Source organism: Mytilus californianus, unplaced genomic scaffold (genome assembly GCF_021869535.1).
Source record: "Mytilus californianus isolate M0D057914Y unplaced genomic scaffold, xbMytCali1.0.p SCAF_7, whole genome shotgun sequence".
Lineage (NCBI taxonomy): Eukaryota > Metazoa > Mollusca > Bivalvia > Mytilida > Mytilidae > Mytilus > Mytilus californianus.
In genome coordinates, this window is record NW_026262723.1 from 21,146,783 (window position 1) to 21,160,620 (window position 13,838).

A 13,838-nucleotide genomic window follows, 5' to 3' on the forward strand; every position below is an offset into this window, starting at 1 on the left:
GATGTGCCAATGCTAATACAACTGCATACCAAATATCATTGACCTACCACTAGTGGTTCACCATGAACTAGACCTAATCACAAACTAATACATTATTGATGCCGCCGCCGCCGGAAACAGCATACATATATCTCGCTTTTTGCAGTGGTGGATCCAGAGGGGGGGGGGGGGGTTCTGGGGGTTGGAACCCCCCCTTTTTTTTGGACGATCAATGCATTTGAATGGGGACATATAGTTGGAACCCCCCCTTTATCCTGGGTTGGGAACCCCCCCTTTTTAAAACGGCTGGATCCGCCCCTGTTTTGACTCCGTCAAGGCGAGACATTAAATGGATATTTTGCTTTTCAACTGTGTTGTACCCAGGCAAAAATCAATCTCAAATAAAATTGAGAATGGAAATGGAGAATATATGTCAAAGAGACAACAACCCGTCCAAAGAGCAGATAACAGCCAAAGGCCACCAATGGGTCTTCAACACAGCAAGAAAATTCCGCACCCAGATGTGGTCCTCAGCTTGCCCCTAAATAAAAATGTGTACTAGTTTAGTGAAAATGGACGTCATACTAAACTTCAAAACATATAAATGAACTAGAATTAAAAAAACATACAAGACTAACAAAGGCCAGAGGCTCCTGACTTGGGACAGGCGCAAAAATGCAGCGGGGTTAAACATGTTTTGTGAGATCTCAACCCTCCCCCTATACCTCTAGCCAATGTATAATAAAGAAACACACAGAAATACGCACAGTAAAACCCAGTTTAAAAGAAGTCGGAGTCCGATGTCAGAATTAAGGTAACAAAAGTAACTAAGCAAAATAACAATGATACATAAATTAACAAAGGACTACTAGCAGTTACTGACATGCCAGCTCCAGACCTCAATTAAACTGATTGAAAGATTATGTCTTCATCATATGAATATCAGACACAATCCCTCCTGTTAGGGGTTTAGTATTATACCGTCATAAAATATATGAGAAGAACATAACCCGTATCATGACAACAACTGGTTTTAGAATAAATGTGTTTATTTCCGATGCAAAGACCCTATAAGTGAATCAATATAATTTATTCCTATCGTCCTAGCTACTATTTTGTTTTTATCCTGTTATTCAACATTGGGGGTTAATTTAGATTTCAGTTTTTAATGTTGTTTTTGTTTTTTTTAATTAATGAAATATGTATTGCCTTGAAGTTGACTGTGAAGAAGACACAAAAACAAATTGTGACATAATCAATAATTAAGATAAAATTACTATACTCCTCCCTCATAACAGAAATAGAAAAGTAGTAGCTGACATTTGAACAATATACAAAAGTTTATTTCAACAGTATACAAATTAACATAGGACAAAGATTATTTGCTTGGTCTGTAATTTTCTATGTTGTGTTTTGTATACTGTTGCTTGTGTTTTGGTAATTTTTCGTATTTTGCCATGGCATTGTCTGTTTGTATTTGACTTACACAATGTATGAGTTTGACTATACCTTTAGAATCTTTTGCCTCTCTATTATTTGTATCTGAAAATGCTACTGGTTGGATACATATTGTCTTGCAATTGTGACACAATTTAATGTCTGAAGTCAATTACTGTAACTCCTTGAAAGCACAAGTTGAAATTGTCAAAAGCAAACTAGACCCAAAATTTTTTTTTTTTCAATCAATCAGGAATCATAACTCCTGAACTGGAAAAGTGAAAATTGTAAAGAAACAAAATATAAGATTTTGAAAGAAAAATAAAAAGTTAACACACAGTAAATGGTTTGGTGGCGCCCTTCCACCTGAATGCCACCTTTACTATCACAAATGAATCACCTGATTTTTTCTTTCGAAAAAACTATGATAGAAAAAAAAACAAAATTTAAAAAACATACTTTACTTCTGTCATTATTTACAGTACATTATACAGTAAAACTATTTACAACATATAAATATAATTGTCAAAATAAATTATTGCCCCTTGATGAGTTCCTGCATTTTTTTCCTGATCAGAATGCATTGTTTACATTTTCAACAGCTTTCTGGCAAAGAGGATCCAGCTCTCCATCACTTCCTAAAAAATTAAATGAGAGAATATTTTTTTTATTATTAATTGACCAAGGAATAGAAAAAGGGATATTTTGTTTTCAAAAGGATATTTTACCAATTGATGCTTATTTAAATTAATGTGGCAAATATATAAGAAACCAAAATAAAACATACGTGATGAAAAATTCACAAATTGTCCCAATAATAACTATTTCTAGACGTACCATTATTGCAATTACCATTATATAAGAGAGATATACCGTAAACCATCTAATTTTTACAAATCGTTTAAAGGGAAACTCCGCAAAAAAATGAAAAATTGATATTTTGTTCTTTAAGCATAAAAAACGTCATGTTCATAAATAAAAAACTTTTATTCTCTATGTAAAGAGATCAAAATCGATTTTTGAAATTCACTATCAGTTCTCGACATATCGCCATCTTGTCGGCATGTTCGATCTAAAAAGTCACGTGATATCTATAAACCACAAAGAACAAAAAGAATCGGGGATTTACTGACCGTGCGTTAAAAACTCCCATCATCAATTGGGGATTACCGTAGACGGTTATTCAGTGTCAAAATGTCTTGTCAAGCGTAAGGTTGTTCTGTCAGACAAAGTTATGACAAAAGTCTACATAGTTTTCCCAATCCCACAAAAAAAGAAAGAATTGTATCAGACATGGTTGTACAACCTTAAACTAACAGCAAATAGTTGCATCTATAGCAAGCACAAGTTGGTGTGTGAAGACCATTTTGAACAATATTGTTTCGAGGGAGATTCGATGGTAATTATCCTTTTTTAATAACAAAATAACCTAGCAGTTCTGATAGCTATAGTTATCAAATCCTTATATGATAAGATTTCGTTGAATAAAAAAAAAATATAGATTTGATGAGGAATAACAGTTTTAATTATAAGAAAGACAAATGCAGTGTTCTTGTAACAATCACTGATTTACAGAAGATTCATTAGTATGCCTCTTTTATATAAAGTGCATTGATTTGTATAAAGAATAGTTCCGTATTAAGACGAGATAATTTTTCAATTAATAAAGTTATACGATATAGAATAACATTTTTTTAATTATGATATTTAACGGCTATTGACAAGGAGCAATGTTAGGAAGAGGTTTAAGCTGGGACATAATATGTTGATATAGTATAATATTCCCAGGTTATAGATATGTAAATATGTAAATATCGGACATCTCAATTTTTTTTTATTAAAAGTGGTTTTCTTTAACTAATCTTTAAATTATATCAAATTGATACGGGATCAATTCGGAACGGTCACTTATAAAGACACTTAGCTTTACAGTTAAATGTGTGACTCTATCTGGTATGTTCGGTGAAAATTTTATAGGTTTTTTTTCTTTTTAAATTTTATTTACGTTATCTTATTATATATATATTTTGGCTTCCTCCCGAATTGATAATAGGTATGTCAGAATTATTGATAGATGTCGTGTCAGAGCGACACATTCAGTTAGGTATTCCAGGAACGTATATTAGATACACGTCCCTGGGTATTCCAGTGACATCCTGTCAACTAAAAATTCGTATTACACAATTATATAATACAGGTTCATGCATGGCCTCTTTATTGAGGTACCCGCTGTGCACAGGTAACATTTATTGAACCATATATTTGTGTCTAACGTTGTTTATCTTGTGTGTGTTTGAAATTATAATTCAACCTTTTAATGAATGATGTTCTGATAATAATATTATCCACTTTTTTTGCTGATAATAAGTTTAAAGAAAATTATAAACATGACCTTTGAACATTTTTGTGAAATGAATATTGTTTTGTCATGATTCTGGACCATATTTTTGAAAGAAAAAAATTCTTCACGCAAATACAAGCTTTTGTTGAATGGCAAACATGCAGATATTTAAAGTAATGCAGCACTTATAGTCACTATCAATATTAATTCATTGAAGATAAGAGAGCCCCTTCTATGTCTAATGTTCCTATCTTTATAAGGATTAGGACGACAGGGGAAAAAGGAGCGGAGATAGAGTGGCATAATGAAAAAAAATTACCGAATAGAGAACAATATAGAGAATGATCGACAAAAAGCGAAATAGTTATTGTAAAGGAGCGGAGATAAAGAGAGGCATAGTGAAAAAAAATGTTTGCTTGACAAATTAAGTTATTGCTCGCTTTGATATTTTTTAGTTATACAAAATCACACATCGTGTTCCTAATTGGTATTCACGTGCACTAACTTGATGCTGGGAACAGTATATTAATATATATGTTCCTGCTTGATGTGTTAGGTTTCTGCATAGCATGGTTAAAAATAATTAGTATCCCATTTGTTATATCGTAGTGTCACAGTGTTATTTTGTTAAATTTATTTAGTTTGTTAATGATTGTGTAAATAAGAATAAATCTGTATAAAAACTTCATACCATTTTAGTGATTGCCTATAGGCGTTTGATTATTGTTACATTTAAGATATATATATATATATATATATTTAGAACCGTTCATACATCTTAAAGTAAAAGATGTGTGTCTGAGTTAAACGACACAAGAACCCTGTAATACTAGTACGAGAGTAAAGCATGTAAAAATTCCTACTCAATATGGTTGTATTGGAAATCTTTTCATACAGATTGACAACTCATGGTCCGACATGCATGTAATATTTGCCACATGACGCTCATAGTTCTTTCTACCATCATCATTTTATTCATTAAATATTGCGGTAAACATCGATGGTTCACACCCAAACAAAATGGGAGTAATATACCTTCAGATCTTCTCCGTGGTATACACTTGTGAAATATATAGACGAAATTCGGTATTGAAGTAAATCTACATCTCACAAACACAATTTTTGAATTACGATTTTGAGTGAACACCCACCAAACCAATACAAACGTATGGCAAGATATAACCATGCAGGCATTTAGTTTTCGTCAGGCATAAGATAAATAATCACTCTCATAAACGTATATATGCATGCAGTTTCAAATATCAAGAACAAGTGGTCGATGTCTATAGATCATTGTTAAATCCGTTTACTAACTGTTCAGAGTCAGACATGTCAATAGTTCATTCTTGGAACCTACATATACCCCATCCGACGATGGGAACTCTTTCTGATAGTGTTGACAACATATAAGCTTGTTTATCTGTACAAGTGGTTGCATGGCCTCTCCTTCCCCAACAAACAAAAACGCTACTAGTCTGCTATCTCTGGAGCTCATCCTTAATGGCGCTTATACGTCAGGAAACTTACAAGTATACTAGTAAAGATTGTTTCAAGAACAACGAGGTTAGGACGAACTGTTCTAAAATCGTCAATATCAGTAATACATTACTAAGATATGTCTTTAATTACAACAACTGTATTACTAATTTGGATTAATGACGGCTATCCTAAAAATAATCCTCAAACAAATTAATGTATTAGCTTAGATTTATAATGTATGTATATTGCTTAATGAAATAAACGATAATTGGTATTCTTTTCACAAATAATTTGTGCAAGTGATTGTCAAATGAATTTAATTATGTAAGAATGAAATGTTAATAAGAAAATTAAAAAAATCATGCATGTTGTGCTGTTGTATTTTTTCAATTAACTTGAAACTTTAAAATTGCGATAGTTTTACGTTTGTTAGCATTTAAACATCGCCAGATTTAAATACAAGTTAAAGAATTCCGGTAAAGTAAATTAAACAGATGTGCAATGATTATTAATTGGGAATAATAACATTTAATTTTTAAGATTAAAAGTACTATTCTTTTAACTTCATATCTTAACTTTATGCTAATTGCATAGAACGTAACCGAAAATTGTTCCATTTTAATATTGTAACACTTCCGGAATTAAAAAGTTGAATGTTAATTTTCAATTAATTTATACAATTTAATTATTGTTTCTCTATTGTCATCGGGTATTTCATCTGGGTATATTAAACACGCTATACTCTTTCTGTTAATCCATTCAAAATGACAATATACACTCCTGTGTACGCTTGAATTCACACCTGTGTACGCCTGAGGCTAAATTGCTGCAAGGTAAAGTTCAAACGAATTCTCCTCAAATCGAGAAATAAACAATGACTTTACAAAATAATATACACACTCTGTTCACAAATATTTTGCATTGAAATGGTTATCAAAGTTATAACGGTAAATAAAACTTAAAATATTTTCAGTTCAATATCAGTAAAAATGTTCTATAGATATTTTATGAAAAAATCTCAATAATTTATGAAATTAATTCGAAAATATTTATATTTAGATAACTTCATATAGGAAGTTTTATTCAATCAATACAAAACGGTACACACATATTCATTTTCTTTCATTCTTGTATTGTGGTTATTAACTACGACCAACGGTCATCTATGCGCTTTTAATTACGTAAAATTCTGATAAGCAATTAAGACTTTAACAGATTTTATTTTTTCCCATGATTCAACAAATCGGGTTAAAACGTCACAACCCAGTGACGTAGGTCAACCAAAAAAGTTACAAATACTTGATTTTCTCCGTTATTAGAAAGAATATAAATTTAAAACTTTGTGAATGTGTTTTTTATGTTAAGATGAACATATTTAGATGATAAGTAAAAAATCGCGGACTTTCCCTTTAATGCTTTATTTACATGATTTTAGTAAGTAGATATATAATATGAATATTATAAATCATCTCAAATATAATGTCAAAATTGAATCTGTTATTATATGAAAACATCAACAAAATTCGAAAATCACTGAAATAAGTAAAATTAATCAAAAAAATAAATCGATTTATTGTATTTTGCTCATAAAAGCAGTCTTTAACATCCTTTAAGAGGGTAGCAAACACCTAAGGGAGTTAACTCTGTAAAAATCAGCTTAACATTCTAATAAGATATTAATAGTAGAAAGGAACCAAGCTTCTCAATGATCAACATCTGTGTTTGTCAAAATGCTATATATGCAATGAAATGATTCCTGTAAATTGTGTGGTTCAAATTTCTTGAAAATTTTTGTGAACAGTCCAAAGTAAATATTTTTTTTAAAATTTTATGAAAATTAAACGAGCCAATTACACTTTTAAATGAATATGAGCTTTTTTGTCCGTAAATATCATGTGCAAATTAAACTAGAGGCTCTTAAGAGCCTGTGTCGCTCACCTTGGTCTATGTGCATATTAAACAAAGGACACAGATGGATTCATGACAAAATTGTGTTTTGGTGATGGTGATGTGTTTGTAGATCTTACTTTACTGAACATTCTTGCTGCTTACAATTATCTCTATCTATAATGAACTTGGCCCAGTAGTTACAGTGGAAAATATTTTGCAAAAATTTACAAAAATTTACGAAATTTATGAAAATTGTAAAAAATTGACTATAAAGGGCAATAACTCCTTAAGGGGTCAATTGACAATTTTGTCATGTTGACTTATTTGTAGATCTTACTTTGCTGTACATTATTGCTGTTTACAGTTTATCTCTATCTATAATAATATTCAAGATAATAACCAAAAGCTGCAAAATTTTCTTAAAATTACAAATTCAGGGGCAGCAACCCAACAATGTATTGCCTGATTGGTCTGAAAATTTCAGGGCAGATAGATCTTGACCTAATGAACAATTTTATCCTTGTCAGATTTGCTCTAAATGCTTTGGTTTCAGAGATATGAGCCAAAAACTGCATTTTACCCTATGTACTATTTTTTAGCCATATCGGCCATCTTGGTTCGCGGGTGGGGTCATCGGACACATTTTTTAAACTAGATCTCCTAATGATGATTGTGGACAAGTTTGGTTAAATTTGTCTTAGTAGTTTCGATGGAGAAGATTTTGTAAAAGATTACAAAAATTTACGAAAAATGGTTAAAAATTGACTATAAAGGGCAATAACTCCTTAAGGGGTCAACTGACCATTTGGTCAAGTTGACTTATTTGTAGATCTTACTTTGCTGAACATTATTGTTGTTTACAGTTTATCTCTATTTATAATAATATTCAAGATAATAACCAAAAACGGCAAAATTTCCTTAAAATTACCAATTCAGGGGCAGCAACCCAACAACAGGTTGTCAGATTCATCTGAAAATTTCAGGGCAGATAGATCTTGACCTGATAAACAATTTTACCCCTGTCAGATTTGCTCTAAATGCTTTGGTTTCAGAGATATAAGCCAAAATCTACATTTTACCCCTATGTTCTATTTTTAGCCATGGCGGCCATCTTGGTTGGTTGGCCGGGTCACCAGACACATTTTTAAACTAGATATCCCAATGATGATTGTGGCCAAGTTTGGTCAAATTTGGCCCAGTAGTTTCAGAGGAGAAGATTTTTGTAAAAGTATAAGGACGACGGACGCCAAGTGATGAGAAAAGCTCACTTGGCCCTTTGGGCCAGGTGAGCTAAAAATGTTTATACCGAGATATTTACCATATTCTAAATCTTGAATTTTACAATCAAAGACTTTTTCGCCATTGACCCAGATTTCAACTTTGTTCCAGTCCTCTATCTCCTCTAGTTCTACTGTGTGTCCTTCTTTATGTAACATTGCTGTAATGGACAGGAAACACTAATGTAATTGTTGCTTACTTTATTTTACAAAAATTTAGAAAAATAAATTAAAAACCTGAATATTTGAGGATTTCTTTAAAAAAAAAAAGACTGATTCTATACTCTTTTAAGTTACATGATACAAGTATTTCTTCTTCATGCCAGGAAATGTTGATAATTTTGAAACTTGTAATTTGTCAAATATGCTTTATCTTGTTTACTTAATTTAAGAAAGAAATTATGATCAACTTTGATTAAACTTCACAGATGAGGTCCTTCAGCTATTACATGGAGTATTATTTGAAACATTTCACCAATACCTCCCCAAAATTATCACTACTTTATGTACATGTAAACAGGAGTGCAATTATACACATAATTCAGGGGGAATAATTCAAATGTAATGAAGAATAAAATTAAAGTATAACAATATAAAATAGAATCATTGAAATTTCTGTAACTTTAACAGCATACCAACTAGGGTTCATAAAACAATATTGTCATCACCCAAAATCACCAGTCATTTTGATTGACAGTGATTCACTCTAGATTAACAAGAGTGACTTTAGTAGAATCACAATGCACTACTGACTTACCTTGTAAGCCTTCCAGTCTTGAAGTTCTATAATCAACATTTCCACATGCTTCATATGGACCATGGGCTACAAGAACTTGAGCATTTGGTGGCATCTTCTTTCTTTATAATGAATGAAACCTTTTTATTAATTTATATGATTAACTTATATGCGGAAATCAGAATTGTAAAACTTTTTATCAGCTAGAATGAATCTTAAATAAGATGATTTTAATACATTTATAATAGTTCTCTACTTTTATATTTTATTTTTACAAACAACACAGGACAAGATTATGGAAATGCCACCAGCCATAAATGATGATTTTCAAACAGATAGATCAATCTGGTCTACAGACATGACAGACAGAAACTCATCAGCAACAGCAAAACAGACCTCGGCCGATCAAAATTTGATCCATACACTAACACACGTTTCCAAAAGAAATTAGGATGACTAAAGAAGTAGATCCAGAATTTTTTTTTCTATTTTTAATTTGGTTGAAACAGGTAGAAAATTTCTGTAAAAAAATAAGACTTGGCCTTACAACATTAGACAATGAGAATGCCTAGAAAAAAAAATATAACCAAATAAACGTGTAACAATTCTTCTTCTTGATACCAAGTGGATTATAATCCAACTAGAAATGACAGCACAATATTTTTTTTCAGACAAAGCTGTATAGTAAATATATAGCAAAAAATTGTAGGAGACAATTACTTATGGCCAAGTTCAATTTGTTAGTACATTGTATAATGTATACTGAACAATTTCAACTGATTTTTACAGTTTGCACTTATGTTAAGTGCTGTTACATGTATACCACTGCGTCAAGTTAGAGGGAGGATTTGGCTCTTACAAACATGTAAGTAAGTAAGTAAAAACTTTATTTTGATTCGGCATATTGACAAACATACAAACATAAGCTCTAATGAGCTTTTCACCGAATATAAAAACATATGCAATAACAAATAAAACAAGACATGCAGCATGCAAATAAATAATAAAAAACAGCACCACATTTAACTTTAGCATATACATGTATCTTGCTAAATGCCGAAACATATATATGAAGCACTAATACAGGAATAATTTTAAAAATTTGCAGTTTAAAATTTTTAAAATAATTTATAAAGTAAAAATTTCAAATCTCGTAATTATTAAAATGTCAAAACAGAATTTCAGTTGCAATGCAAGCTGTTAATGCAGCATAAAAAGCATATATAATGTAACACAAATTACCTACAGGCAGAGCAAAAACAGTCTGTTCCACTCCAGGAATGAACAAGACTTCTAAAATGTGAGAAGCTGTTAACAGTCCTGAAATGGTCTGGTAAGCTATTCCATAAAGAAGCAGCAGCAAAGCTAAAAGATTTTTTTCCATATGAGGTAGTTCTTACCTGTGGTATTTCCAAAATATTACTGTATCTAAAAGAATATTTAGTGTGTTTAATTTGGAGTAAATTTTGTAAACATAAAGGAGCCAAATTATTTAAAATTTTATAAGTCTCAAGTGCCATTGTCCTGATGCGTCTTACTTGTAGGGTTGGAACCTTTGCGTTCTCAAGAAGAGTTTCAGAGGATGATAAATAGTCGTCATATACAAATCTTAATGCTCTCTTTTGTATTTTTTCCAGTTTTTTAGAATTTTTCTCTGTACAAAAATGCCAAGCCAAAGGGCAAAAATTAAAATTACTCAAAATGAAAGTATGAAAAATTGTAAGTTTATTTAATCTGTTTAAAAAGGATCTAATTCTCTTGAGAACATTCAGCTGTTGTGATGCCTTTCTACACAAGTTACTTATATGTGCATCAAATTTTAGTTGGTAATCAATATCAATTCCAAGTAACTTGACGGTTTCTTCACATGATAAAATATTTTGCTGAATTTGTATAGATAGATTTTTTGCAAAGGTTCTTTTCCCTACAGCAATAACTTGAAATTTATCAGGATTTGCCTGCATCTTATTTTCTTTAAACCAATCAATCAGCACTTGAGACTCAGATTCTAATATAGATACGAGATGGTCATAATCCGGACTGCTTAAAAAGACAGAGTATTGTCGTCAGCATAATTGTATAAGGTACTATGTTTAACAAAATAAAAAATATCATTTATGAAGAGATTAAATAAAAGGGGCCCCAATATAGAACCTTAGGGTACCCCCTTTTGGATGGCAGCCCAGCTACTCAGAACACTGTTTACTTTAATTTTCTGTTTTCTGTCAGAAAGATATGATTTTAATAAAGATACAGAATGTGGAGAAACACCATATGCTAATAATTTATCTAGTAAAATATCATGAGGTAAGCAGTCAAAAGCTTTTGATAAATCCATAAGAACGGCAGCTATATAAAAATTTTTGTCTAAGGCTTTACGCCAGTCTTCCAGTAATCTGAGCAGCGTAGTCTGACATCCATGTCCTCTACGGAAAGCACATAGATAATGATTAAAAAGGGAAGCAAAGAAATATCTTTTCATAAAATTTTGGAAAAATAGGTAACACACTGACTGGTCTGTAGTTTGATTTCAGTAGTGGGTCGTTCTTTTTATTTAAGGGTGTAACTTGGGCTTCTTTAAGTCGATCTGGAAATATGCCCGTGTCTACAGTCAAATTTATAAGACTGGTCAGCTGAGGTGCAACGACAGATTTACTTGCTTTAACTATTTTTGCTGGTATCCCATCTGCTCCTGTTGCTTTTTTCACGTTAACTTTATTGATGATTTTTTCCACTTTTTCTGATGTCACCTTTTTAAATTCAAATTTTGTATCTGTTTTCAAGTAATTTTGTTCATGTATGGCATTTATGCTATGATGGTTTAATGGATCATATATAACATCATTTCCTATCTTCTCAGCAACAGTAGCAAAAAATTTATTAAAAAATATCTGATACATCTTTTGAATTATTTATAATTTTATTTTCTTCAAATAAAATAGTCTTTTGCCCTTGGGATTTGCATTTTTTTTAAAAGAAAGGTTTGACAGTGTTCCAAAAATCAGCACTATTTGATCCTCCAGAACAGCGTTCTAAAAAATATATTTTCATAGATTTCCTTTTTAACTTATTTACCAAATTTCTTTGCTGTTTAACCCTGCCATATTATTCATGTCCTTGTCCAAAGCTAGGAGCCAGCAGCTCTTGAAGAATAAAAATATTCATAAGCCATACACATTTCATTATAACTTACGATCAGTTTTACTCGTAAGATTTTTTGTGAAAAGGGTAGCTGTAGTTTAGTGGTTGTTGTTGGTTCATGTCTGTGTAATATTTGTTTATGATGAATTGTTTTGTTATATATTAGGCCAATAGTTTCCTCTTTTGAATAGTTTCACATTTTTCATATATGGACCTTTTAAGCAGGTCCTACTCAACTAGTGTCACCCGTCGTTGTTACTCATGGTAAGTAGTAGGTCACATTCGGTGATGCAAACTTGTCACAGGCACTTGTTTCTATCTATGGGAAGCCCCACTATCAACGTATATTTACGAGTATACGTTGATAGTGGGGCTTCCCATGGATAGAAACAAGTGCCTGTGAAACTTGTATTGAAAATTAATTTTTCAACCAATTCGGTGAATCACTGAATGAATCGCATTCCTGACGGGATATAAGTGGTAACTCTTCAAATACAGGTGTATTTCTAATATAAATTTAATATACTTTGTGTTCTAAGTAAGTTATTAACCTTTTCTTTTTCAGGTATTGGATGGTATTTCAGTTTTCGGCGTCGTGTTTCCAGGAAGTGTGATTTCACTTATTTGATCTTAGTCTTGTGAACGCTTGAAAATAAATAGACTAACTCGCCCCATTGGCATTCGGTTCTTTATACGTGTATAAAAAAATCTTTAAATATTATTGAAAAAAAAAACATGCTAAAAAAATTAACTATGTTAAGGTAAGAGCCACTCTTATAGAACTATTACATACTCCGCGAAATTATTCTTGTGTCGGTTGCAAGAATGGACTGAAGTTGTGACGAATATGGAGGAGTCAACCTTGTGTCGACCCGAAACCAACTCGGACCATTTATAAAGACAACTCGTCGAATTTCATATCTTCAATTAAAGGTTTAAGACCGAAGTCCATACTGTGCTGTTTATAGCATAAGCATAACAGATTTTTTCATATAACAATACAAGACTTTTTTGTTAAATTGTGCTGGACATTTCACCGCACGCCATATGTCAAATCTTTTAAGGCCATAAACCTTGAATAAAAACTTGACTACATGTATTTGACCACACAGTGAATCAAATTCTAACATATGGTGATGAAATTTGGGGTGTTTTTTTTTTTAAGTTATCTGCAAACGGGAGATTGTTATTGTGAAAACGGTTCTGACATCATTATCCAAATTCTGTTCAATTATAATTTGTTTATATTATGTATGTTGTTCTGTCCAATATATTTTTGGGATTTCTGTTACCCTTTTGTGCATTATAAGAGTTATTATGTGACTCAGTCTGTTAGGCAGGATATGCAACCCTCTACTATGAAGAGTCGAAGACAATCTGAATGTCGAACAATAAAAACATATCTACCCCTATCAAGTTCAAAACTTTATTTATAGACGAGATCATTATACAGAAAACATAAGCTCTATTGAGCTTTTATATCGTCTTAATTATTACAAACAAAACATCTAAAACGTGCACGTTTAAAACAAAGCAGCATGCTACACACACAAAAGCT

At 31.6% G+C, this 13,838-nt stretch overlaps 1 protein-coding gene across 2 annotated transcripts; it reads right to left on the reverse strand.

Moving 5' to 3' along the window:
• Positions 1 to 1,865: 1,865 nt before the first annotated feature.
• LOC127708051 (UPF0728 protein-like) lies at positions 1,866 to 12,919 on the reverse strand. 2 transcript variants are annotated; one of them, XM_052212848.1, is made up of 5 exons: positions 12,832 to 12,911; positions 10,540 to 10,567; positions 9,161 to 9,261; positions 8,445 to 8,564; positions 1,866 to 2,054 (listed from the first exon to the last, which is right to left on the reverse strand). In XM_052212848.1, exons 3-5 carry the CDS (start codon positions 9,252 to 9,254, stop codon positions 1,990 to 1,992), a joined length of 279 nt encoding a protein of 92 aa, XP_052068808.1. In that variant the 5' UTR covers positions 9,255 to 9,261; positions 10,540 to 10,567; positions 12,832 to 12,911; the 3' UTR covers positions 1,866 to 1,989. The 2 variants fall into 2 exon arrangements, with proteins under 2 accessions (XP_052068808.1, XP_052068807.1); XM_052212847.1 differs by lacking the exon at positions 10,540 to 10,567 and having other exon boundaries at positions 12,832 to 12,919.
• Between the last annotated feature and the right edge of the window lie 919 nt (positions 12,920 to 13,838).

Coding starts and splice junctions, on each gene's coding strand:
- LOC127708051 (XM_052212847.1), bottom strand. CDS start 9,254: ATGCCACCAAATGCTCAAGTTCTTGTAGCCCATGGTCCATATGAAGCA. Junction 8,565..9,160: donor AAGACTGGAAGGCTTACAAG/GTAAGTCAGTAG, acceptor TGTCCATTACAG/CAATGTTACATAAAGAAGGA. Junction 2,055..8,444: donor AATTCAAGATTTAGAATATG/GTAAATATCTCG, acceptor TTAATTTTTTAG/GAAGTGATGGAGAGCTGGAT.